This window comes from Anabrus simplex, chromosome 3 (genome assembly GCF_040414725.1).
Source record: "Anabrus simplex isolate iqAnaSimp1 chromosome 3, ASM4041472v1, whole genome shotgun sequence".
Classification (NCBI taxonomy): domain Eukaryota; kingdom Metazoa; phylum Arthropoda; class Insecta; order Orthoptera; family Tettigoniidae; genus Anabrus; species Anabrus simplex.
The window spans coordinates 461,021,541-461,048,887 of record NC_090267.1 but is presented as its reverse complement, the minus strand read 5'-3'; the positions used below and the strand labels follow the sequence as shown (position 1 = coordinate 461,048,887).

The 27,347-nt window shown below is 40.7% G+C and overlaps 1 protein-coding gene across 1 annotated transcript; it reads left to right on the top strand.

The window, feature by feature from the left end:
* Nucleotides 1–1,320: 1,320 nt before the first annotated feature.
* LOC136866511 (uncharacterized) lies at nucleotides 1,321–26,912 on the top strand. The gene is made up of 3 exons (XM_067143550.2): nucleotides 1,321–1,421; nucleotides 19,749–19,938; nucleotides 24,218–26,912. Exons 1-3 carry the CDS (start codon nucleotides 1,401–1,403, stop codon nucleotides 24,376–24,378), a joined length of 372 nt encoding a protein of 123 aa, XP_066999651.1. The 5' UTR covers nucleotides 1,321–1,400; the 3' UTR covers nucleotides 24,379–26,912.
* The last annotated feature ends 435 nt before the right edge of the window (nucleotides 26,913–27,347 follow it).

Below are 27,347 nucleotides of genomic sequence, written 5' to 3'. Positions count from 1 at the left end.
TCAGGGGAAATATCTGAGCCTTTTGATGTCAACACAGGGGTTCCACAAGGAGATGGACTGTCACCTCTCTTGTTCAATCTTGTTGTAGAAAAAGTAATCAGAACCTGGGAAAAAGAAGTTAAGGAATAACTCTTAGTTGACAACTGAAAAACAGAATTCAAGTGCGGCGTCTAGCTTTTGCAGACGACCTGGCAATTCTATCTAATAACAGGCAAGAAGCAATCCACTCCCTCGAAAACCTACATGAAATTGCAGCCAAAATAGGACTTCAAATATCATCAGTACATGGAAGGAGCATCTTGGTTTCTAGATGGGCAAGCTATGTTGACTAAATTTGGACAAATTCCCCAAGTAAATAAATTCAAATACCTTGTAGAAATCATTCAACCTTCTGGATTACATCGTGAAGCAAATAAGGAGAGAATTACTAAATTAGAGAAAGCATATAGATTCACTTGGAACATATATAACAAAACATCATTATCTCGGAAAACAAAACTAAGACATTATAATATAGTATTAAAACCTGAAGCATTATACTGCATCGGAAACCTTAATCATTGGCGGCAGATTACTCATGAAGGATATAGAAAAGCAAGAACGAAAAAAATTGCGGAAAATTTTCGGCCCAGTCTGCACAGAGGGAGTATGGATGAAAAGGATATCTCATGAAATGTATTGCCATACGGAAAAAATCTCAGACACTATCAGGAAGAGGAGGTTGGAATTCTGTGGTCACATTCTCAGAATAAACAATGATACACTGACCAAAAGAATTCTAAATCTTGCCCTCACATTGAAAGTTAAGAACATCTGACTAAATGAAATAGAATCTTCAGAAAATGAACATCAAGCAGGAAACTGTGAAGAACCGATCTGCTTTCAGAACATTGATTAATAACGTTTGTTTCGCGGAGCCAAAAGCTAGAGCTAGTAAAACCAGGACAGAAGAACATAAGAAGAATTTCAGTGAGAGGAAGAAGAAATTTTAGGAAGAGAAGAAAGCAAAATCATCAGCTGAATAATTTCAAGCGTGCTCCTCAGTTGGGCACAGCAATGTGAAAAAAATCAGAAAATAATACTGTTTATACTGCTGAGAACCAAGAGCGGAGTATGAGGCACCCGGAGGGAATGGCCCAGTGGTGTTATCTGGGAGGTTGGAGACCTCGTGCTGTATTGTACGGCGTGACGGAGCGTGCCTTACGAAGCGTTTCTGATAACTAAGGTATTGTACCTCATTAAACATGTTTTCATGTGGCAGTGAACGACGACAGACTATTTATAAACAATTGGCTGTCTTCGAACATGTACAGTACAACTCTTGTTGGCGAGTCAGACTATTGGCTAGACCAGCGACTTTACTGAACACACTCTTGTTACCTCTTCGGAAGGAAGGCAATATGTTGACACTGAGGCTGTGGGTATGTATCTCTCCCTAACTAAAGATGGCTGTTGTTTCAATTTTTAATATTAATATGTCTTATGGCTACGGATCATTTGAAAATATGCGTCATAAAATTAGCAGAACAAAATATGTGAAGCGATGTTACCTAGCAACCGTGTGGGCTGTGATGTGAAGTATTGATGGATGGCCATGACTGAGGGACATATTATCAAAGAAGGGCGTTAGATTACAGATGGTCGATGTGATCTTGTAGGCTGTGATGTGAAGTATTGATGGATGGCCATGACTGAGGGACATATTATCAAAGAAGGGCGTTAAATTACAGATGGTCGATGTGATCTTGTAGGCTGTGATGTGAAGTATTGATGGATGGCCATGACTGAGGGACATATTATCAAAGAAGGGCGTTAGATTACAGATGGTCGATGTGATCTTGTAGGCTGTGATGTGAAGTATTGATGGATGGCCATGACTGAGGGACATATTATCAAAGAAGGGCGTTAGAGTACAGATGGCCGATATGATCTTGTAGGCTGTGATGCGAAGTATTGATGGATGGGTATGACTACACTTGACTCCAAATTTCATACATATGTCCCTCGAAAATGAGAGGATGGTTGCCTAGTTGTACTTCCTCTTAAAACAATAACCACCACCACCCTCGAAAATGATACGTTAGATATAAATAAATTAATCGTTATCAGTTCGAGTTGAATTTATTGAAAGACATTTGATTTGATTTTCTCGAAGGGAGATTTGACACCATTTTTCTGACAATATGCAGGGGGGTAATCTGAAATTGGGGACACAGAATGTGTGACGTGATGTTACCTAACTGTGCAGTCTGTGATGTGAAGTATTGATGGATGGCCATGACTGACAGACATATTATTAAAGAGGGACGTTAGATTACAGATGGTCGGTGTGATCTTGCAGGCTGTGATGTGAAGTATTGATGGATGGCCATGGCTGAGAGACATATTATGAAAGAGGGGCGTTACATTACAGATGGTCGGTGTGAGTGTGATCTTGCAGGCTGTGATGTGAAGTATTGATGGATGGTCATGACTGAGAGGCATATTATCAAAGAGGAGCGTTAGATTACAGATGGTCGGTGCGATCTTGCAGGCTGTGATGTGAAGTATTGATGGATGACCATGACTGACAGACATATTATTAAACAGGGACGTTAGATAGCAGATGGTCGATGTGATCTTGCAGCCTGTGATGTGAAGTATTGATGGATGGCCATGGCTGAGAGACATATTATAAAGAGGGGCGTTACATTACAGATGGTCGGTGTGAGTGTGATCTTGCAGGCTGTGATGTGAAGTATTGATGAATGGCCATGACTAAGGCGTATATTACACTATCACATCTCTGTGTCACAGAAGTTTGATAATGTTCATGTGATAAAATATTTTACAGTGTAATACAGCATCTTTGATCACATCTAGCTGTGACACAGTTGTGTGATAAAAGTTATACTCACGATCATACCTTTGATCAAATCTGTGACAAGGCAGAAAGAAAATGGCGGGTAATAAGTGCACATGGTCTGTGGTAACCACAAAACTTCTTATTTCACATTGTGAATCACATGAAATGTTGTACAATTCGAAGCATAAAGATTATAAAAGCAGGAACAGAAGACTGAAAATTGACAAAAACATTGTCTCTCTCTCTCTCTCTCGTTCTCCTCAACCTGATGATTGGTGGGTGGCATGACTGTCCTCGTCCAACGACCTTCTATCCCGAGCCAGCTGCTTGATTAGTTGATATAGACGTCACCCTTTAATGCCATCGAGGAACCCTGCTCTTGGTCGTCCTCTTCTAGTCTTTCCTTCCAGTTTCCCTTCAAGCAGTGTGGTGCACCATGATGAATGCCGGAGTAAATGATCTATCCAACTACATCTCCTTTTCGCGATCATTTTCAATAGACTGATAGTCTGTTCAGCTCTCTTGAGAACGTCTTCATTTGTTAGCCTGTGAGTCCAGGGAATTCGTAACATTCGACGCCAGCACCACATTTCAAATGCATCTTCTTATCAGCCTTTAACAGAGTCCAGGTTTCAGAGCCATAGTTCGCAATGCTCCAAATGAAGCTCCTAATGAAATGTTTTCTTACTGGTAGGGATATTGCTTTGCAGGCCAACAGGCTTCTTTTTTATTGAAAGCTTCTTTAGCCTGGGCTATTCGAGAAGAGACGTCCTTTTCACACCTCCGATCAGATGTAATGATGCTTCCCAAGTAACCGAACTGATTTACTTGAGTCAATGTTTCTCCTTCCAACCAAACATTAACATCCTGTTTACCATCCGGAGTACATTTCATTATCTTGGTTTTTGTTTTGTTAACATTCACGTAACACTTTAGTACTAGTAGATCATTTAATTTCTTTAGCGAGGTCTCTATCTCTTTCTCAGTTTCAGCTATGAGGGCAATATCATCCGCGAAACGTATTGTTTGGTATAGTTGGCTATTTATTTTTATTCCATTGGTGGAGATGGCTGAAAACTCTTTCATTGCTTCTTTTAAATACACATTGAATAATAGAGATGACAGACCACATCCTTGCCGTACTCCTTTCTAATTTTCTCGTTGATATGCTCCTTTCCTATAAGCGCTGTCTGGTTCTTGTACAGCTGATAGATGATTTTCCGATCTCTGTAGTCCACTTTCAGACTTCTAAGGGCTTTAAGCATAATATTCCAGTTAACATTATCAAACGCTTTCTCTATATCAATGAAAGCAATCAGGACATTCTTATTGATTCTTAGGGCTTGTCCAATAATTGTTCTAAGGCTCAGAATTGCTTCTCTTGTTCCTCTGTTTCTTCTAAACCCGAATTGATCCTCTGGGAGATTTTCTTCTATTATTTTCTCCATGCGGTGGTAAGCAGTTCTTGTAATAATTTTGGAGGCATGCGTTACCTAGATTAACGTGCTATAATCTTGACATCTCTTTCTATGATTACTTTTTATAACGTCGAGTTCAGTGGCACCGTTCTTCTGATATATTTATCCAGAATTTTCTCCATTGCTTTCAGCGTGAAGGAGGTTAAACATAATGGTCTGTGTGTTTCGGTTTGGGCATAGTTTGCTCTTCCAGGTTTACGTATGAATACTGCTTTAGCTTCAGACCATGAAGCTAGACTAGCTCTGAAGAGGTCCGTCAGGGTATTGACGAGTATCTCCCGTCCTTCCTGTAGGAGTATCGGAGGTATCTCATCTGGATTCATCATTACAGTACTGTGACATAACATATGATAAAAGCTTTGACATAGTGTAATATACTCAAGAAGTCTTGAATGAGCAAATTTGATCACATTCATGTGATCAAAGATTTTATCATATTCTGTGACACAGAAATGTGATACTGTAATATAGGCCTAAGAGACATATTACAAAGAGGGGCGTTAGATTACATATGATCGGTTTGATCTTGCAGGCTGTGATGTGAAGTAATGATGGATGGCCATGACTGAGAGATTATTAAAGAGGGGCGTTAGATAGCAGATGGTCGATGTGACCCCGCAGGCTGTGATGTGAAATATTGATGGATGGCCATGGCTGAGAGACGGCTCTTTTATCAAAGAGGCCTCATCTCATCATACTCTAGAGCAGGGTTTCCTAAACATTTTATCTCTGAGGCCCCCTGAACATATCGCATGCATCTCTAACGACCCCTTAGCCACAGAACATAATACTGCATTCAGTAAATAAAAACAAAACAAAACAGAATTTTGTAATGATCCATGTTTGACTTTATTCGTTTAATTTAGGGCCGATATTTACTTTGTTTAGCTGCATTTACATAAAGATAGTTTATAAATGCACATAAACTATAAAACAATGCGACACTCGAATTAAAACAGCGTGTATCTGGAAACTTAGTTGAAAAAAAATAACTTTTTGCGGTTGTTGGATCAATGGGATGGATGGAGCTGTTTTCTACTGTAAAGACCAAACGTTTTACAAGCGTAGTCACTCGAAGCCGAAGATCAGTCTCCACATTAGCTCTGTTTCTGTACTTCGTTTTACTTTGTGTAAGAGCAGAAAAGGTACACTCACACAGGTGTGTTGTCATAAAAGGCATAAAACGCAGTATTTCCTTTCTAGAAATTGTAGGGTACAGGGAATTTCATGGACCCAAAAATCAATCAGAGACGTGGAGGTGTGAACTTCCTGGAGCTAAACATGCTACCCCATCTGATTCTTATTCCATATCATACTTCAATTTATTATTCACTTTCTCTCTTCCAGGACATTTCGTCTAGTTGATCTTTCTCAAGGGAGGACAGTTGATGTTCTGTTTCAAAGAAGATATTTCTGATCCACAAGATTATCTCAATTAGATGTGGAGAATATGGTCTGAGTGTGGATACTAGTGATTACAAGTGTGTCACAATTACATCACTTACACTGCCTTGGAGTATTTCTGTCTTGCTTCGCTGCTAACTTGTACCATCCATCCGCCAAATTAAGAGTTATACATACTACTACTACTACTACTACTACTACTACTACTACTACTACTACTACTACTAATAATCGTATGGCCTCAGCTACCGTGTGCAGACATTTCAATTTGACGCCATCTGGCTGTCTGCTCGTCAATTTCGACGTTCCGTTTCACTCTAGGCCCAGTAGATGGCAGACAGAGTAAACTGAAACTCTCTTGGGCGTCTATGGCTGAGATTTAATGAATTTTGTCGGGTAAACACCAAATGTGTCACCAGAGATCTTTTAAATACCGACATCGTACGACATGGAGTGTCGAATGGACTTTTTTCCGCCCTTCCAAAATCCGACTACCTCTGCCGGGTTTGAACCCGCTATCTTGGGATCCGGAGGCCGACAATCTACCACTTATTTAACACTGTAGACACAGTTCCCAAATTTAGTATAATGGCCTATGAATTTTGTGTGTACAATACAATTTCACTCTTCAAATACTTATAACTTACATTATTATTGCGGACCTGTTGGATTATCGTCGTGGCCCCCCGAGGGCGGTCCACAGTTTGCGAATGGCTGCTCTAGAGAAATAATTATTTCATTTGTGGTAGTTTCATAGGCTCCGAGTCAGTTCCCCCCCGTTTTGATGCACTGAACCCTACACCTCTTGACTCTAAACTCCATACAGATGTCTCTTTAAAACGATTCGTTAGATGCAAATAAATTAATATTTATTACTTTGAGTTTCCGGCCTCTCACCGCTGGGTTCTGTGGTTCAAATCCCGGTCACTCCATGTGAGATTTGTGCTGGACAAAGCGTACGCGGGACAGGTTTTTCTCCGGTTACTCCGGTTTTCCCTGTTATCTTTCATTCCAGCAACACTCTCCAGTATCATTTCTTTTCATCTGTCAGTCATTAATTATTGCCCCAGAGGAGTGCGGCAGGCTTCGGCAGCCGGCACAATTCCTATCCTCACCACTAGACCGGGGCTACAGTGATTCTATATGTACAGTGTGGCCAAGTTCAGTACAGCCGCCGTGTTTCAGCCAAGTTCTCAATCAGCTGATAGATGAAGGAGAGTGATATTATTATTATTTCTGTAATGAATAGACTAGTTCAATATTTTAGGATGTTATTTATTTTGCTAATTATGTGTGTATATAGGCTTATCAATATTTGTTATATTCAGAGTCTGACTACCTGACGTAAGACTTCAAAATTTAGATTTCTACGTGGTATAGGCCTACAAGTCACACTTCTTGAAGAGGTTAGAAATTGTGTGTTGGTAGCAGTGGCGTGCGGTGAACACATTTGTTACCCCAGCTACAAAAATGTTTTTAAATATAAGCAATTGTAGCCCCACTACAATCTCAAAAACCGGGCGAGTTGGACGTGCGCGTAGAGGCGCGCGGCTGTGAGCTTTCATCCGGGAGATAGTAGGTTCGAATCCCACTATCGGCAGCCCTGAAAATGGTTTTCCGTGGTTTCCCGTTTTCACACCAGGCAAATGCTGGGGCTGTACCTTAATTAAGGCCACGGCCGCTTCCTTCCAACTCCTAGGCCTTTCCTATCCCATCGTCGCCATAAGACCTATCTGTGTCGGTGCGACGTAAAAAGCCAACAGCAGATACTGCATTGTATATTCTGATATGTAAAACCACGTAACCTGGAATGACTGTAAACAGGCTGTGGATTTTTATTTTACTCTGAGTTTCAGTTATTGAAGGACATATTTATGATCATTTTATTTTCCTAATTGGAAATTCGACACCATTTTTTATTGCTACTGGATAGGGGATGGCTAGGACGGGGAAGAAAGCCACCGTGGCATTCATTAGGGAACAGCCCCATGTGTGAAACTGAGGAGACCACGGAAAACTATCTTCAGGGCTACGGAAAATGGGGTTCAAAACGACTATCTCCAGAGTACAAGCTAACAGTTATAAAACCCGAACCGCGGAGCCGACTAGCTCGGTAACTATTGTTTCAACATCAATAGTACGAATTCTTGCCCACGCTGATAAATTTGAATGAAAATCCACAGCCTGTTTCCAGTCATTCGACCGGGTCGGGAATGGAATGAATGAAGCCCTATCTAGCGGCGAGGACAGGAATCGTGCCGGCTGCCGAAGCCTGTCGCACTCCTCTGGGGCAATGATTAATGAATGACAGATGAAATGAAATGATATTGGAGAGTGTTGCCGGAATGAAATATGACAGGGAAAACCGGAGTACCCGGAGAAAAACCTGTCCCGCCTCCGCTTTATCCAGCACAAATCTCACATGGAGTGATCAGCATTTGAACCACGGAACCCAGTGGTGAGAGGCCGGTGCGCTGCCACATGAGTCACGGAGGCGTGATAAATTTGAATATGCCATTAAAATTTCGTAGGATGTTCGGCTCTTTGGCTGAATGGTCGTGGTAGCAGACATCGATTCATAGGGTTCCGCGTTCGATTCCCGACCTGGCCAGGGATTTTAGCCTCACCCTGTTAATTCACTTGACTTGGAGGCTTAATGTTTGTCTAATGCACCTCTTCATTTCCGCTCAACCAACTAAGACGTACGGATTATTAAATAAATACCAAGGGGTCTGCTCAAGGTTTAGCGTCACGATCCGACGGACGGATCACAACCGACAGTGTCATTTGCGCTCACTCCATATGAGCACTGCAGAGGGGTTTGGAATTTAATACATGCTTATGGCACGCAATCTAGTGATTATAAATTGTACATCATACCACCACCTTCCCTACCCTATCGGCCAACATTCTGATGGTGAAATTGTTTCGACCAGTGGGATTCGAACGGGCTAACCACGGTGTCAGACAGTTTATACTTCAACGCTTTAACGATCATGACCACCAGGCGTGCAATAATAATAATAATAATAATAATAATAATAATAATAATAATAATAATAATAATAATAATAATAATAATAATAATAATAATTGTACCGGGAGGTACACCTCTACGCCGCACATTTAAATCTTGCGCTTAGAAGAACTCCTGTACAGGAGAAACAGTGAACATGAAACTAGACCTACTTAAACCTTTACTCAGAAGATGTCGCTACAGTAATTTGACGTAATTTTGTTATTTTGAAGTTTCCTGAACTGTGTGAATTTCTACTTGTTTTTATTTACTATTTATCAAGAAGTTTGGACATTCTCTCATAGATGTCACTGCTGAAAAACTATGATCATGCACCCTGGTGCGAAGTGAAAGACCTTTTTGAAGAAGTTTTGTATTCATAAGTTTTGTCTTTACTAAATTTCGTTCATTCATTTTTGGGTTGGCGATATTTATCTTTTCTTTCCGCTAGTTTTGAATTTAGCCAATCAAGAATTTCTGTAGTTAATTTTCAGCCAATCCCGTATTTTTTCTCCAATTTTGAGTGTAACTTTTGTATGGACCAATAAAGAGAAAGAGTGTGGCTGGTTTATTCGTGAAAGGTATCGAACTTTCCCCGAGGGTTAATAAACTGCGGATTTTCACGTCTCTTGGCCAATTGATCGTCAGCTTACTAAGTATGTGTGTCAAAGCAGGAGGCGGGAGGTGCCTCTTTCACCAGGCAGCAGTACACCGTCAAGGTATGGCCACTTAACATCTTTATTTTTTGCTAGCTCTGCAGTTTAACCCGAGGGAGAGGTCCAAAACTTTAACTATGTAACCTATTTTTCTGAAAATGTAATTTCTGCCGGCTTGTGTAATAACTTCATAAATCTTTAGCTGTAAATCGGGGATAGAGAGTGACGTACCCTCTCGAGTTCCCCTTCATATTGGTTTGAGGTGACTACGTTTTGTAACTGGTTTTCTTCCCTTCAGTAATGTCTTAACTTATACGAATCACCTCAGTAGTTTGGGAATAACCCCTGTGTCATCGGCCTAGTGCCCTGTAGGTTTTAAGAATTCATTTATAGGCGTGCAGGTACACGCCTCCATTCAAATTGTGATTCGGGCCATTTAAATACCCTGTTCTTTTCCGCAAAGGCCCAATAGGTTGGGTACAAGATACCCCTGTTTCATATTTGTAAGTTGTGCCTTGGTGGCCAGTAATTGTAATTTTCTGATATTGCCTTGAATAGGCTTTAAAAACTAAGAGCGTGTCAGTTCTTTTCAGTGTTGTAAATGTGCCTGTGGGAGGCTTGACATTTGAAGTGGGGAGCAAGTGCTCCAGGTATTAGGGGCTTTCTGCCCTTTGAATAAATTTGTGCTCGTCTGCGAAATTTGAGCTGGGAACTCAAAAAAAAAAAAAAAATTGTAAAACTAGGGGCTGGTAGCCCAAGAATGTTAAAGTTCTGAAATCTTGGATCTTTATAAGTCTCGTTTCTAAATTGCTATGTCATTGTTATTTCACTAAGTGAACTGTTGTTAAAGTTTTGTTGTTTTTCGAAAGTATAACCTTCAGTTAAGTTTTTAAATTCTTTTCTTGACTGTGTAGTTAGACCCATTCATCCCGGCACCTTCTATCACCTCTGCTGATCCACGGGTAACCCCGTAACAATAATAATAATAATAATAATAATAATAATAATAATAATAATAATAATAATAATAATAATAATAATAGTAATAATAATAATAATTGTTACCGTGGTTTGGTGGATCAGCAGAGGTGAAAGAAGGTGCCGGGGTGAATGGGTATAACTACAAAGCCGAGAAATGAATTAAAATTTCATTAAAGGTTATATTTTCGCAAATGGCAAAACTTAACAATTTTCACAGAGAATATCAAAATTTAACAAATAACAACAAGTCAATAAATACCCGACAATCAGGTACAAGACCAGGAAAAGCAGAGATTCAGGATAATTCTGGGCCTTACGCCCCTTGCTTTACAATTCCCTTGAGCTCCTAGCTCGAATATACCAAGCACGACACTTTCAAGGGCAGAAAACCCCTTCATTCAAGGAGCACTTGCTCCAAATTACAATATCAGGCTTCCCAGAGGCACTTTTACCACACAAGAAAGGAGCTGACACGCTCTCAGTTTTTCAAGCCTCTTCAAGGCAATAGCAGACTTTACAATAAATTACTTGCCATTAAGGCACCACTTACAACAATGACACAGGGGTATCTTGTACCCAATCTACTGGGCCTTAGCAGAAAAAGAACATGTTAAGTAAATGGCCCGAAATAAAAAAATGGATGGAGGCGTGAATTTGCACTCCTACATGAAACTTCTTAAAACCTAAGAGGCACTAGGCCGATGACACAGGGGCTACTCCCAAACTATGGAGGTGACCCGTATACGAAGGAAAATTTAAACATTAGGGACGAGAAGAACGTCAGTTACGAAAACGTAGTCACCTCAAATCAAAATGAAGGGGAGCTCGAGAGGATAAAGCACTCTCTATCCCCGATTTACAGTAAAAGGTATTTACATAAGCCGGCAAATTTTTACATTACAGAAAGGTAGGTTACATGGCAAACGTTTCGGACCTTTCCCGCGGGTTAAACTGCTGAGCTAGCAAGAAATAAGGATGTTAAGTGGCCATTACCTTACTGAAGACCTGCTGCCTGATGAAGGAGGCACCTCCCGCCTCCTGCTACACGTCCATAAACTAGGTTAGATGTTAATCAAGTGGCCGAGAGACAAGAAAATCAGCAGTATATAAACCCTCATGGTTCATGTTTGTGGGTTACTGTAGTCACGTCCTAGTTCGTGAACCATGGACAACGGCTGAGTGGCCTAATAAGTGGTCCTGAGAGTCGGGATACCAGTTGCTATGGAATGGGAGTGGGCATCTCGAACATATTCTGAGTCCTGGCCCTCCTTGTGCTCAGGCGGCTAGGACTATACAATCCACCGGTGGTCCATAACCCGTTAGAGGAGAGATCCTCACTTGGACTATGTGCAAGTAGGGTAGAATCCTGCTTCATGAATTTACCGAGCTCAGAAACATTTAAAGCAAGCCTCGGACCTATGGGAGTAACGGAGTCCCACTCCCATTTGACAGGTGGGGGACTCCTTGGAAACAACTTGGCGAAGGAAATGGAATTCGATGGGGAGCTATCAATATTAACGGGGCTTATGGAAGAAAGAAAGTAGAGCTGGCTGTGTCAGCAAAGAGGATGCATCTGGATGTGCTAGGTGTAAGTGATATTCGGGTAAGGGGAGATAACGAGGAAGAGATAGGATATTATAAAGTGTACTTGACGGGTGTTAGAAAGGGAAGGGCAGAGTCTGGGGTAGAACTTTTTATCAGGAATACCATTGCACGCAACATAGTTTCTGTTAGGCATGTAAATGAGCGAATGATGTGGGTAGATTTGTCAGTGGGAGGAATTAGGACGAGAATTGTGTCCGTGTATTCACCATGTGAGGGTGCAGATGAGGATGAAGTTGCCAAGTTTTATGAAGCATTGAGTGACGTTGTGGTCGGGGTCAACAGCAAGGATACAATAGTGCTAATAGGCGATTTCAATGCGAGAGTTGGGAATATAACTGAAGGATACGAAAGGGTGATTGGTAAATGTGCGGAAGATATGGAAGCTAGTGGGAATGGGAAGCGTTTGCTGGACTTCTGTGCTAGTATGTGTTTAGCTGTTACGAATACATTCTTCAAGCATAAGGCTATTCACCGCTACACATGGGAAGCTAGGGATACCAGATCCATAATAGATTATATCTTAACAGACTTCGAATTCAGGAAATCTTTTAGGAATGTACGAGTTTTCCGCGGATTTGTCGATGATACAGACCATTACCTGATCTGTAGTGAAATAAATATCTCTAGGCCCAGGGTAGAGAAAGTGAAATCTGTCTGCAAACGAATAAGGGTAGAACATCTCCAGGACGAGGAAATTAGACAGAAGTACATGGATATGATTGGTGAGAAGTTTCGAACAGTAGACAGTAAGCAGGTTCAGGATATAGAAAGTGAATGGGTGGCATACAGGGATGCTGTATTAGAAACAGCAAGGGAATGCTTAGGAACAACTGTGTGTAAAGATGGGAAAAGGCGAACATCTTGGTGGAATGATGAAGTGAGAGCAGCTTGTAAACGTAAAAAGAAGGCTTATCAGAAATGGTTCCAAATAAGGGCCGAGGCAGACAGGGTTTTGTACGTAGATGAAAGAAACAGAGCGAAACAAATAGTTGTTGAATCCCAAAATAAGTCATGGGAAGATTTTGGTAATAACCTGGAAAGGCTAGGTCAAGCAGGAGGGAAACCTTTCTGGACAGTAATAAAGAATCTTAGGAAGGGAGGGAAAAAGGAAATGAACAGTGTTTTGAGTAATTCAGGTGAACTCATAATAGATCCCAGGGAATCACTGGAGAGGTGGAGGGAATATTTTAAACATCTTCTCAATGTAAAAGGAAATCATCCTGGTGGTGTTGCGAACAGCCAAGCTCATGGGGAGGAGGAAGATGATTTTGGTGAAATTATGCTTGAGGAAGTGGAAAGGATGGTAAATAAACTCCATTGTCATAAGGCAGCAGGAATAGATGAAATTAGACCTGAAATGGTGAAGTATAGTGGGAATGGAGGGATGAAATGGCTTCATAGAGTAGTAAAATTAGCATGGAGTGTTGGTAAGGTACCTTAAGATTGGAGAAAAGCAGTCATTGCACCTATCTATAAGCAAGGGAACAGGAAGGATTGCAACAACTATCGAGGTATCTCATTGATTAGTATACCAGGCAAAGTATTCACTGGCATCTTGGAAGGGAGGGTGCGATCGGTTGTTGAGAGGAAGTTGGATGAAAACCAGTGTGGCTTCAAACCACAGAGAGGATGTCAGGATCAGATTTTCAGTATGCGCCAGGTAATTGAAAAATGCTACGAGAGGAATAGGCAGTTGTGTTTATGTTTCGTAGATCTAGAGAGATCTAGGGTACCGAGGGAAAAGATGTTCACTATACCGGGCGACTATGGAATTAAAGGTAGATTATTAAAATCAATCAAAGGCATTTATGTTGACAATTGGGCTTCAGTGAGAATTGATGGTAGAATGAGTTCTTGGTTCAGGGTACTTACAGGGGTTAGACAAGGCTGTAATCTTTCACCTTTGCTGTTCATAGTTTACATGGATCATCTGCTGAAAGGTATAAAATGGCAGGGAGGGATTCAGTTAGGTGGAAATGTAGTAAGCAGTCTGGCCTATGCTGACGACTTGGTCTTAATGGCATATTGTGCCGAAAGCCTGAAGTGTAATATATTGGAACTTGAAAATAGGTGCAATGAGTATGCTATGAAAATTAGCCTCTCGAAGACTAAATTGATGTCGGTAGGTAAGAAATTCAACAGAATTGAATGTCAGATTGGTGATACAAAGCTAGAACAGGTCGATAAATTCAAGTATTTAGGTTGTGTTTTCTCCCAGGACGGTAATATAGTAAGTGAGATTGAATCAAGGTGTAGTAAAGCTAATGCAGTGAGCTCGCAGTTGCGATCAACAGTATTCTGTAAGAAGGAAGTCAGCTCCCAGACGAAACTATCTTTACATCGGTCTGTTTTCAGACCAACTTTGCTTTACGGGAGCGAAAGCTGGGTGGACTCAGGATATCTTATTCATAAGTTAGAAGTAACAGACATGAAAGTAGCAAGAATGATTGCTGGTACAAACAGGTGGGAACAATGGCAGGAGGGTACTCGGAATGAGGAGATAAAGGCTAATTTAGGAATGAACTCAATGGATGAAGCTGTACGCATAAACCGGCTTCGGTGGTGGGGTCATGTGAGGCGAATGGAGGAGGATAGGTTACTTAGGAGGATAATGGACTCTGCCATGGAGGGTAAGAGAAGTAGAGGTAGACCAAGACGACGATGGTTAGACCCAGTTTCTAACGATTTAAAGATAAGAGGTATAGAACTAAATGAGGCCACAACACTAGTTACAAATCTAGGATTGTGGTGACGTTTAGTAAATTCACAGAGGCTTGCAGACGGAACGCTGAAAGGCATAGCAGTCTATAATGATAATGTATGTATGTATGTATAAACCCTCGGGGAAAGTTCGAGACCTTTCATGAATAATCAAGCCTCTTACTTTATTGGTCAGTCTAGAAGGTACACTCAAAATCGAAGAAGAAAGGCACGATTGGTCAAAAATTAATTACAGAAATTCTGGATTGGCTAAGTTCAAAACCGGCGGAAAGAAAAGATTAATATTGCCAACCCACAAATGAAAGAACGAAATTTAGTAAAGACAAAAACTTATGATTACAAAATTTCTTCAAGAAAGTTCCTTTACTTTGCACCGGGGTGCATGATCATAGTTTTTAGGCAGTGACATCTATGAGAGAATGTCCATACTTCTTGATAATCAGTAAACAAGCACACGTCGAAATTCACACAGTGACATCTTCAGAGGAACGGTTTAAGTAGGTCCATTTTTAAGTTCAGTGTTTCTCCTGTAGAGGAGTACTTTAAGGCGGAAAATTCAAATGTGCGGCGCAGAGGTGTACCGCCCGGTGCAATAATAATAATAATAATAATAATAATAATAATAATAATAATATATAATTCGCTGGGGACATCAAGGACCACGTTAAGTCTTGTTGCATTTGACACTGAACTTGGCCTTCTTTAGAGCCCAAATTTCCCTCATTCTTTGCGAGTGGGCCTGCTTACGCTCCACTGTCCAAAGGGCACCATGTCTTCTCTTCGGCTGCTCGTCTCGGTTTAGCCCGTTCGTCAATATTTTCTTGCGGAAGAGATCTCTGTTAAGGGCGTCTTCAGCTGAGATATGTAGCATTTGCAGGTCTTCTTTGGTATTTCTAAACCAGGGAATTGTGGTTTTGGGGTTTGAATCAAAAAAGTGAAAGATTTCTTTAGTTAACTTTCTTCCGTCCATTCTTTTCAGATGACCGTAAAATCGTGCCCGTCTTTTCCTGATCGTGTCGGTAATTTTCTCTATTTTGCTGTAGACTTCCTTGTTGGATCTCTTTTGATGGACTCCATTTCTGTACTTTGATCCCAAGATTCCTCTCACAATTTTGCGTTCTCTTTTCTCCAGTTCTTCAAGGAGTCCTTTGTTGGCATTTAGAGACAGGGTTTCGGCTGCATATAGAACTACTGGCTTCAGAACTGTTTCATAGTGACGTATCTTGGTGTTTTGGGAAAGGCATTTTTTGTTGTAGATTGTGCGGGATGTTTGGTAGGCTATTTCCAGTTTGCGTACTCGCTCCTGAAGTGCTTCTTTGTCCAGTCCATTTTTCATGATGATCTCACCCAGGTATTTGAATTTGTCTACTCGGGTGATGTCCCCGTATTTTGTATGGAGTTTTGGTGGAGCCTCTTTGATGTTAGTCATTACTTCTGTTTTCTCAAACGATATCTGCAAACCAGTTTGTTCGGCAATTTACTTTAAAATTTCAACTTGAGCTCTAGCGGTTTCTATGTCGTTTGAGAGAACAGCAATATCATCGGCAAATGCTAAGCAGTCTGTTGCGATCCCCTTGGATTTGGTTCCTATTCTCAATGGACTGTAGTTGGTTTCCTGTAATCTCACCTGCCAGGTTCTGATGATCTTTTCAAGAACACAGTTGAAGAATATCGGGGATAGCCCATCACCTTGTCGGACTCCTGTTTTGATGTCAAAGGAATGCGAGAGACATCCGTGGAACTTCACTTTGGATTTTGTATCAGTCAGGGTAGCTCTAATTAATGCCAGCAGTTTCAAATCAATTCCAAATTCATTTAAGATGTTTAGCAGGACTTCCCGATCAATGGAGTCGTACGCTTTCTTAAAGTCCACAAAGACAGACACATACTGCTTGGACCTTAGTGTACAATATCTGATGATCGTTTTCAGATTTTGGATCTGTTCAGCTGTTGAGCGACCTTTTCTGAACCCTGCTTGGTATTCACCTATTTGATGTTCGACTTGTGCTTCCAAACGCTCCAGGATGGCAAGTGATAGAATTTTGTAAGTCACGGGTAGCAAAGATATTCCTCTGTAGTTGTTGATGTTCTTCATGCTGCCTTTTTTGTGTAATGGATGGATCAAAGCTATTTTCCAATCTTCGGGTAGGATCTCCTTGTTCGAAATTTCTTCTATTTGCTTTTGCAAGATATCAAGTGATTCCTCTGGGGCATATTTCCATAGTTCTGCTACTACTGAGTCTTCCCCCGGCACTTTGTTATTTTTGAGACGGGCAATGTGGCGCTTGATTTCATCTCTGTCGGGTGGTCTGGAATCTGGGTACCTGAGTAAGGGTTCCTTGGTCCCAATGGCGCTTTGAGGTTTAGAGCAATTAAGTAAATTCTTGAAGTAATCTGCCACAATGCTGCAATTTTCTTCATTTGATGTCGCCAGTGTGCCGTCCTTTCGCTCAAAGCATAGAGATGGTGGTTTATAGCCAGTGAGTTTGCGTTTGAAGGCTCTGTAGTACTCTCTGCTTTCATTCTTCCTAAAGTTTTGTTCTATCTTTTCAATGAGAGATTTTTCGTATTTACGTTTCTCAGTTCTGAACACCCTAGCTGCTTGGGCACGTTGGGTTTTGTAGGTTTCCCAATCATTTTCTGATTTCGTAGAGTAGTACTGTTTCCAAGCATTGAGTCTTTCTTGGAGGACTGATTCGCAGGTACCATTCCACCAGGCATGCTATTTGCCTCTCTTGATTTCTGCAACGTCTTTGGCGGCCTCAACAAGGAGACTTTTGGCGTTGTTAAAGTCAGTATCATTTGGTCTAGCCTTCTCCTGGAACTCCTCGACCCTTTGCCGAAGTTTATCATTGTCGAAGCGTGTGATCTGTTTGGTTGTCTTCCTTGTGTTTGCGGGAATTGGTTTGAATTTGATAAGAGACATATAATGATCTGAGGCCACATTGATGCCTTTCTTTACCTTGACATTCATAATCTCAGGGCTGTTTCTCCTGGAGATTGCAACATGATCTATTTGGAACTCTCCGGGAGCTTGGACGGGAGAACGCCAAGTCATTTGCTTTCTGGGTAGATGGCGAAAGTGGGTCGACATGACCTGCAGGTTGTGATTTTCGCAAATGGACACCAGTCTTTTGCCGTTGGGATTGGTTTTTTTGTGAGCAGGGTAATTTCCTATAACTCTCTTGTACTTCTGTTCACGACCTAGTTGGGCATTGAAGTCACCCAAAAGAAGCTTGACATGGTGTTTGGGGATTTTCTTTAATTTTTCATCCAGTAGGTCCCAGAAATTATCAACTTCGTCTGGATCATACTTGTTCTTATCGTTTGTAGGAGCATGTGCGTTAACTAGGGCGTAGGTTTTGTTCGCGCATTTAATTGTGAGTATAGACAATCTGTCATTCACAGGTTCGAAATTTGCAACCGATTTAAGGATCTTGGTTCTAACAGCAAACGCGGTTCCAAGCATCACAGCTCCATTGAGGATTCCTCTTTGCGCTTTGCTCTTGAAAAATCGGTAGCCTTCGGATTCAAAAATCTCTTCATTTGGGTACCTTGTTTCCTGTAGGGCCATTATGGATATCTGATTTTCGTGAAGAGCTTTGGTGAGGGTTTTCAGCTTGCCAGTTTGTGTAAGTGAATTTATGTTGAAAGTTGCTAGAAAGGTTTTAGATTTTGGCCTGAGTTTTTGACTCTTCGGGGTACACCGAGACGCTCCGACTCGTCTCTTGCATGATGTCGAGTCTCCCCCAGAATCCGAACGAGACCCGTGCGCCGTGGCATTCACGACGAGGGATTTATCCGAAGGTTTACCCCCTGGGGTATATTGCTTGAAATGTTGTGCCATCATGCTTTTTGACTTGACTTTGCTTTGGACGGGTATCCATCCTTTTACAACTAGGGTTGTTAGCCCTAGAGGTTGCCTCAAGATGTTTTCTGGCTTCTGGTCATTTACCAGTCTTCGCCGTAACCCTGGCAAGGGACCAGTTTTTTTTTCACGGTGGTATTTTATTTCCCTACTACCCTCTGACTCTGCTGGCGGCAGAGCCAGCGAGCTTCCCCAATTCCAATGGGACGCGCCCGATGGAGGTAACCGGTAAATCCCCACACGGGAATAATAATAATAATAATAATAATAATAATAATAATAATAATAATAATAATAATAATAATAATAATAATAATAATAATAATAATAATAATAATAAGGGTTTAACGTCTCACTAACTACTTTTGCGGTTTTCGGATATGCCGAAGTGCCGGAAAATTTGTCCTGCAGGTGTTCTTGTACATGCATGTGAGTCTACCGACGCGAGACTAGTGTATTTGCTCTGGAGTGATATGGGAGAGAAGCTGCCAAATTGGGCTCAAAACGCTGCCACTCTGCCATCTGAAACTCTCAGCCCAGCCTTATAAATAAATAAAATAAAATAAATAAATAAACAAATAAATTAAATAAATAAATAAATAACTAAATAAATAAATAAATAAATAAATAAATAAATAAATAAATAAATAAATAAATAAATAAACATAAAACTAGCGTTTGTTGATACATTACTACATTCTATAACCATAAGAGTTCAGGTGTATTATTTAAACTTTCGAAAGTTGCAAATACATTCGTGTTGATATTAATGAACAACATGATGAATTGCACGTGATTTCGCGGGAAAGTGATAGCGAACGAACGAACGAACGAACGAACGAACGAACGAACGAACGAACGAACGAACGAACGAACGAACGAACGAACGAACGAACGAACGAACGAACGAACGAACGAACGAACGAACGAACGAACGAACGAACAAAGAAGCAAATGAATAAATACCGTACATATAAATAAATAAATAAATAAATAAATAAATAAATAAATAAATAAATAAATAAATAAATAAATAAATAAATAAATAAACACCCTTTTACGTCACTGCATGGGTACATATTTTTGTAAGCCGGACTTCAAGTTTAAAATGCCATCTCAAATTCTTAAAAAGAAATGCGTTTTGTCTTAGAATTGTTCTTTTGTGTTTTTGCAGGTATTTTTATCTATTTATGCCATGATTCATTCATACGATAAATACTTAACGGACACCTGTGACCCTAACTACGTTCTTAAGCTCATCCGAGAATCGTGCAATGCTGACAGACGGAGGAGCATCGCTATCGCCCGTGCTGGACCATTTCTTGCAGCATTGATGCCCATGGCTCTGCCCGGCGGGAGCATCTGTAAGTATCACCTCTTTAATAAATTCCCTCTCTCAGCTAGCAGTCACTGTGGGAAGTCTAAAGCTGGCTTAATGCACTATGAAAATTACCACCGATGTATAGGATGGAAAGGAAATTCACCGAGAAAACCCCAGAGACTGCTCAGAGACACAGGCTGAGTGCCTTAAAATAAGGAGCAAACCAAAACAAATCAAACCCCATGGCGCAACAAGCGACCGCTGCTCAGCCCGAAGGCTTGCAAATTACGAGGTGTCGTGTGGTCAACACGACGAATCCTCTCGGCCGTTGTTCTTGGCATTCTACACCGGCTCCGCTATCTCACCGACAGGCAGCTCCTCGATTGTAATCACTTGGACCTCGAACCAGCCCTCAGTTTCAAGTAAAACTCCCTGCCCTCTCCGGGAAACGAACCCCGGGCCTCCGGGGAAGAGGCAGGCACGCTGCCCCTACACTACGGGGCTGGCTGAAATAAGGAACCCCACTGTCGGCAGCCCTGAGGATGCTTTTCCGTGGTTTCCCATTTTCACACCAGGAAAATGCTGGGGCCGTACCTTAATTAAGGTCACGACCTCTTCCTTCTCACTCCTAGGCCGCTCCTATCGCATCGTCGCCATAAGACCTATCTGTTGGTGTGACGTAAAGCAAATTCTAAAAAGAAAGAGAGAGAAAGTAGCTTCTTACAGAGTAATTAATCCACCTGGCGGCCATTATAGTTAAGGTTAGCCGGTTAGAGTCCCGTTGATGAAAAAAGCACCTTTAGAATGTTGGCCGGCACTGTAGGAAAGGTGGCGGTATACACTGGATTCCATACCAAAAGCTTGTGTTCACCTCCAAGCCTCTCTGCAGTGTTCGTATGGAATGATGGCATATGATGCTGTTGATAGTGATTTGTGCCGGGCTGAGTGGCTCAGACGGTTGAGGCGCTGGCCTTCTGACCCCAGCTTGGCTCAGTTCGGTGGTATTTGAAGGTGCTCAAATACGTCAGCCTCGCGTCGGTAGATTTACTGGCACGTAAAAAAAACTCCTGTGGGACTAAATGCCGGCACCTCGGCGTCTCCGGAAACTGTAAAAGTAGTTAGTGGGACGTAAAGCTAATAACATTATTATTATAATTATAATGATTTGTCCGTCGGATGGAAACGTTAAGACTTCGTCCCACATATCAACATCAAATTACTATGTGATGATGTCGTGTGTCCTGGATGTGAGATGATGTTTATGATAATAATATTGAGGTAGGGAGAGGGTATAACTTATTGTTGGCACGCAGCGTATGCGTGTATACAACAGGCCGATATTGTGGGTTTACATGCAAAGTACATAAGTCAGAATTTTAGTATTTATTTTACTTATTTGTCGTATGGCATACATAAAAATATTTATAATTCTACATCATGACTACAGATGTATTGAAGTGCCTGTGGTGTCCCTAGGAAGAAGTCTCTTAAATCACCACTGTAATATGTTTGTGGGCATTCTTGAACTAAGTGCCTAACGGCCTGTCTTGCAGCGCCACACTCGCAACGTGGTGAAGGTCTTTTCCTCCACTTGTACAGGAGATACCCACACACACCGTGATTGGTCCGAATTCTATTTAATATCGACCAGATCTTTCTTGGCTGAATGAACCCTGGCACCTTTTCAGTTAAGACATTTCTGAACTCTCTGGATGGGCGAATAATTTTCAATCATGAGACCATCTCTCAGTCAGATTGGATTTGTTAGCTACAAGTTTCTCCGCTGTGTAGATAGGTGGATGTCTAAAAAGTAATCGTTTCACATGTATGTCGGCAACGTCACCATGTATAGGCAGTTGTTTGTTGGTCTGGATCTTCCGATATTCTCTTATCATAAGTAAGTAATTTATTGAACAAAATAGGATTTCGCCCAGTTACATGTTCCAATATGCCAAATTCAAAAATAACTACTGAAATGAGAACTACGGAATGCAAATAAATAAATAAAATCATACTTAATCTATTATGTGGCCTCTCACAAATGGGCGGATCGCCGGCTCCATATTGAAGACGTCACCGCTACTTCTAACTAAACTCTGAAATACTAAATCTACTATGTGGCCTCTCACATGGGCGGATAACCAGTTCACATGTAAGTCGCCACCCCTACATACTCTAAATCTACTATGTGGCCTCTCACATGGGCGGATAACCAGTCCACATGTAAGACGCCACCCCTACATACTAAATCTACTATGTGGCCTCTCACATGGGCGAATAACCAGTCCACATCTAAGACGCCATCCCTACATACTAAATCTACTATGTGGCCTATCACATGGGCGGATAACCAGTCCGCATGCAAGACGCCACCCCTACATCTACACTAATACTATCCTAAATCTGACTGTCTGTGTCATCCTTCCTTGGCGAGGAACGAGTTACCCTCCCTGGGATGACATCACCAGCCATGTCTCGTGTAGCCAAAACCATGACCTCACAGACGCTTTGAGCTGAAAATTTTAATTCCTCACCATTTCATTATTCTCCTGCCGAGTCCGCTGACTCGGTTCGCCTTCCACTGCCACATTGACAGCTCATTTCCTAACATCTACACTACCCGTACAAACATTCTGATAATAGTTTCCTGGGATAGGACAGGCCTATCCCTCCCTCTACCAGCTACGCCCTACATTCTACCATCTCCCTTCTTCAAACATCTTACTGTTCATAACTTCCATTTTCACCTATACATACCAAATAAAACCAAATAAAATTAGGAAGACAAACTACATTTACATGGAAAAGAGGAACCAAGGCAACTCGGCTACGCACAACAGAACAATATGGGATTAAGAATTATAGGGGTAGTAATTACTCTAAATCACACTGCAAAACTAAACTACCAATATGTGTTCGTAATTTCGTCCACCAAATTGATGAAATGTACAATTAATTTTTGTCCATTTTCCTTTCTAACCTTACCAAATACTTTCCCTATAATGAATTAGTGGAAGGCCATTTATGAAAAATGTTTTCTTGGTATTCTTTCTAACATAGTCTTTCCAGAGGCTTTCCAGAGGCTTTCCAGAGGCAATTGATAGTGCGTGGGTATCTACTTCCTCAGTCCCTTTTTAGGAGTCCATGTGTGACCCATCGGGTGCTTTCAACGGAATGTCAGTAAAAGGAATTGCACGAATTCCAGTTTCCATCTCCATTCTCTCTAACAACAGACGAGTCGAGGGAGAGGTGTGGCTGGATGCTTTATCTTGATATACCCATACCTGATTTTTCACCTTCCCATACAGTGATGGGATATATATGTTGTAAATGGGTGTTAAAACCTCTTGCTGACAGTATGTAGAGTTCACCTTCACATTATTAGCAACACGGCGAATGGTTAACTTGCCATTGTAGCAGTATCCAGAGATGATCATGAAATCCTTTGGAAAACCTTCTTGGCATTCTTTATACAATGTTTGATAATTGTTTTGTCTCTAGGGCGGCAGTAAATCGAGCGGGGTTTGTTGAAGTCACTAAGGTGCACATATGCTTCGTCTAATGTGATCACATTTTTCCATCTGTCCCCTGTCGGATAGCCGTTATGCAGCTTTCTTGCGTTAGTGCGACGTTCCGTAATGTGACGAGACAACAGCTTGTAAACTCGTCGCTTATGCCGCTTTTCTAATTGCAGCTCCTTATTGATTATTGTGTTAACTGCTGAAACAGACATCACCAACTTATGTGCGATAGTTCTTTGTGGGGAAGGGTTTATACCTGAAACAGCAGCTTTCACTTTTCTCACCACTTCTGGTGTACGACTGGTGGCTGGTCGTGGATTTGCCTGTTTTTTTCCGCTGTGGAAATAAGCCCAGTCGGCCTTTGCTTTTTTATATTTTAAAGCATCGATCCCGTTCTTTCATGTCAAGAAATCACGCTTCTTGCACATTCCTTGGATTACAGAATAGCTATGTTTAGCATCGGAACGGGCCTACGAGTAAGGGTCAATGCGCTTCGGCATCGTTGCAGATAATGTCACGAAACTCTACATATACGTTCTCAGTACTTATGTGAATCATTACTCCCCGTTTTGACGTTCTCGAGTAGATAACAGTGCCGGCAGTGGCCTGCAAAATCGTCACCGAAGATCCCGAATACCAAACAGTTTCCAATCGAATTAAAGAATTGACCACAAGAAACTGTATTCAAATTGTTATCGTTTTCAATGGGGCTATTTAAAGTATACATTAACCAATTGTTCTCTAATGTCATCTTATATCGCTTACAGCATATGTACTGATTTGGTGCTTCTTAATTTTCAGCGTCATTTCTGGAAGTGCCTGCAAACTGGACAGTAGAAGAGGATGCAATGCAAGATGAATCCTATGTGGAGGTTCGTCAGAGTGATGAAAAATTTCGGAAACTGCATGAATACTGCTGCCAGAATCACTGTGACCATAAAACGTTTATAGGAACGTGCTGATCTGGACCCTTAAATTGGAGGGAAATAACGTCGTTTACCGGCCTTGGGGGCCATAGGATTGAGAGAGAATCTCAACATCATGCGCATGTGGTGAAATAACTAACATGTTGCCATTATTTGTTGTATCCACTATGGTGCTTAATCATGCCTTTCATAACATGATGGATAGAGAGTTTGTCTTTCAAAGTGAAAGAAGCTACACTGCCGCTTCATAATAATGCTTTAGAAGACTACAATCATAACAAGGGCTCGGAAGATGAAGACTTATAAATTGCCTAAAAATGAGCTGTGAAAAGGCCTAAGGCAGAAAGACATAAAAATACCATCCAAATTCATTCATAACTTTAGTTTTAATTACATATTTAATATTTAAAATGCAAAATTCTAGTGTTATGCAGCCTACAGTGCAAAAAGATACGAGTGAAATACGTATTTTTTCAGACATTATACATTTACGGATTAACATAATTAAAACACGTAATTCCGTGTTCGTTAAAAAGTACTTGCAGAATTTAGAATGAATTCAGTGAACCCGCAATGGATATCGTGGAGAAATAAATTAAAATTAGTATAACTGGAATAAAATTTGGCTTATCCACATGAGGGTTACATAAATTGGAATTTAGAAACCCTACATCAGTTGTCTTTGCAGTATATCGCAATAGTCATTTCCACGTTCTTAGGTGTAAAGGACCGTCGGTTTTCAGACAGCACGTTGCAAAACATCCAGACATTTCTCTCCATATCAACGGATGTTAAGGTTTCATACTTGAAGCAAATGAGATTTTCCCCTTCAAAAAACTCACATAAAGTTTTTTCCTTTCAATATTTCACTTATTTTGTACATAATTTGATACTTCTGTTTTTTCAAGAATTTCGTTTCATTTTAAAATTTCATTTCACTTCATTTTCGTTTCATTTTCTCTCTTCCTACGGAAAATGTGTTTAAGAGGTTTTAGGCGAACTACTGATGATTCGAACTCAGAATGGGCAGTACACAAATGTGTTGTAGAAACAAGATGAAAGCCTTTAAGACCTCAAAAGGGACCTATAAGCCAAAAAACGCCGAAAAAGACAATAAAGGACGAATAAAACCCACCATTTTCTGGCCTACAATGATCCAGAATGAACATAAATTATGTTGGGCTTCGTCTTCGAACACTCGAGAAAATAAAAGGATTTCCCTCAACTTCCGAGCCTTAATCATAATATTAATACAAAAGTAGATCGGTTTAGAATGCAGATATATTTTCCTTCCTTGAGAATTTTACGATTCAATTCCAGCTTGATCTTTTCATCAATTGGCCACGAACTAAATCGAAGGTTGTTATTTTGTTCATGCTCGTTATTTTTAACTACTAGGGAACCCGTGAGAGAAATCTCGCATCTTCACAAAGTGTGTGGTGGCGTAGCCCCCTGGTGAACTAAGGTATACACAGATCAGTACAATGTTAGACAGTCTTACTTAACACTTAATGTAATCTTTGATTTTTTTAACAGTTATGGTATCCATTTGAACGGAAGCAAATGCAAGTGCATTATTATACTGACGAATGTTCCGGAAGTAATTTTTGGTTTTACTATCATTATTTTCTTAACTGTTAATTAAAGCATACCATGAGGACATAAAACAGGCGTCCCGCAGGCCAAAATGTGAAGTAAATAGCAATGATGGCGCGTATTTTCCTACAATAACAGTATTTGCAAATCGCACACTTCGTACACTTTTTTTAAACTCATTCTTAAAAGAAATTATCGATATTAAGGAAAGGAGAATGCAATTAATCACTGCTAATGTCTATTCGCTTTCTTTTGAATGCTCATTTGTCACGCTCAGTTACTTGTGAGCGCCGCAAAAGGGATGTATACAACTGAAATAATATATATGATAAGATTTAATGACAACAGAGGGGAGACGAGGAACATGATCGGAAGATTTGGACTGAAATTTTAATTGTTTACATTTCATTATAGTTCATACATATTGAAATAGATCAGAACTTAACACGAGTATTTGAACGACTGAATATATAATTATCGAATTTTAAGGGTATAGGCAGTATGATAAAAGGGACTGAGCGATTTAAAACTCTCCTGAAATTTTGAAAACTAATACATTTTTATTTGAAATAAATAGTTTAGAAAATCTTTCAACAGCTGGACACTGTTCCTTCATGAATGAACATGTGCATAATTATAAGTGTATTTTAGAGACACCGTTTGAAAGTCAAATTAATTACAAAAGATACACTGTGTTTTATAGTTTTCATAGCAAGGTATTGGCAGATTCAACGGTGTTCAAACACAGGAAAATGATTATATCCTCGCTGTGCGAGTAATACAATGCTCTTCCCGTCCATTATTTTCCTGAAAACTGATCTCGCCTTCTAGCCATGTATGGTTATGCAGTACCTCAGAACAATTTCCGTTGTGTTCATTTTCGTATGATTATGTGTAAAGGAAAATGAAGCTTACCGTGCTGTACTCGGTCCAATAATTTTCCGAAAAGATGAATTTTAAATAACTGATATGTGTTAACCCATGCCTTTGCTGGCGGGACCTAGTGTTTACAGTGCACTATGTCTTCTGGTATGGGCTAGAGCAATCTTGTTACTTTCATTGATCTGTCTCAGCTTTATCCTTGGCTTTGACAAAATGAAAGTGACTGAGGTATGAGTGATGCTAGTAATGCCATTCCTTCTGCAGCCAGTCCCTGCTCTGAATGGTGTGAAAATATTGCTCATAGGGTCAGTTGGTGCATGCATTTCAGTGGGCTTGGCAGACTGATATGTAATAGCAACTTCTGGCCCGGTGAGGAAAGCAACGGAAAACTACCTCACTCCTCATTTCCCTAGTATGCCTCTTCAGTGATGCCTAGGCCATCTATGACAGCTGATGGCAGAGCTGTTGAGGATCCAACCAGCCTTCGGGCTGAGGACTAAACATACACATGTGTTAACCGGTTGAAG

What these genes read in the sequence shown, in the direction of transcription:
- LOC136866511 (XM_067143550.2), top strand. Translation starts at nt 1,401, where the DNA reads ATGTTGACACTGAGGCTGTGG. An exon ending in TGTTGACACTGAGGCTGTGG is followed by an intron (nt 1,422 to 19,748) that starts GTATGTATCTCT and finishes GTGTTTTTGCAG; the next exon opens with GTATTTTTATCTATTTATGC. An exon ending in TCTGCCCGGCGGGAGCATCT is followed by an intron (nt 19,939 to 24,217) that starts GTAAGTATCACC and finishes CTTAATTTTCAG; the next exon opens with CGTCATTTCTGGAAGTGCCT.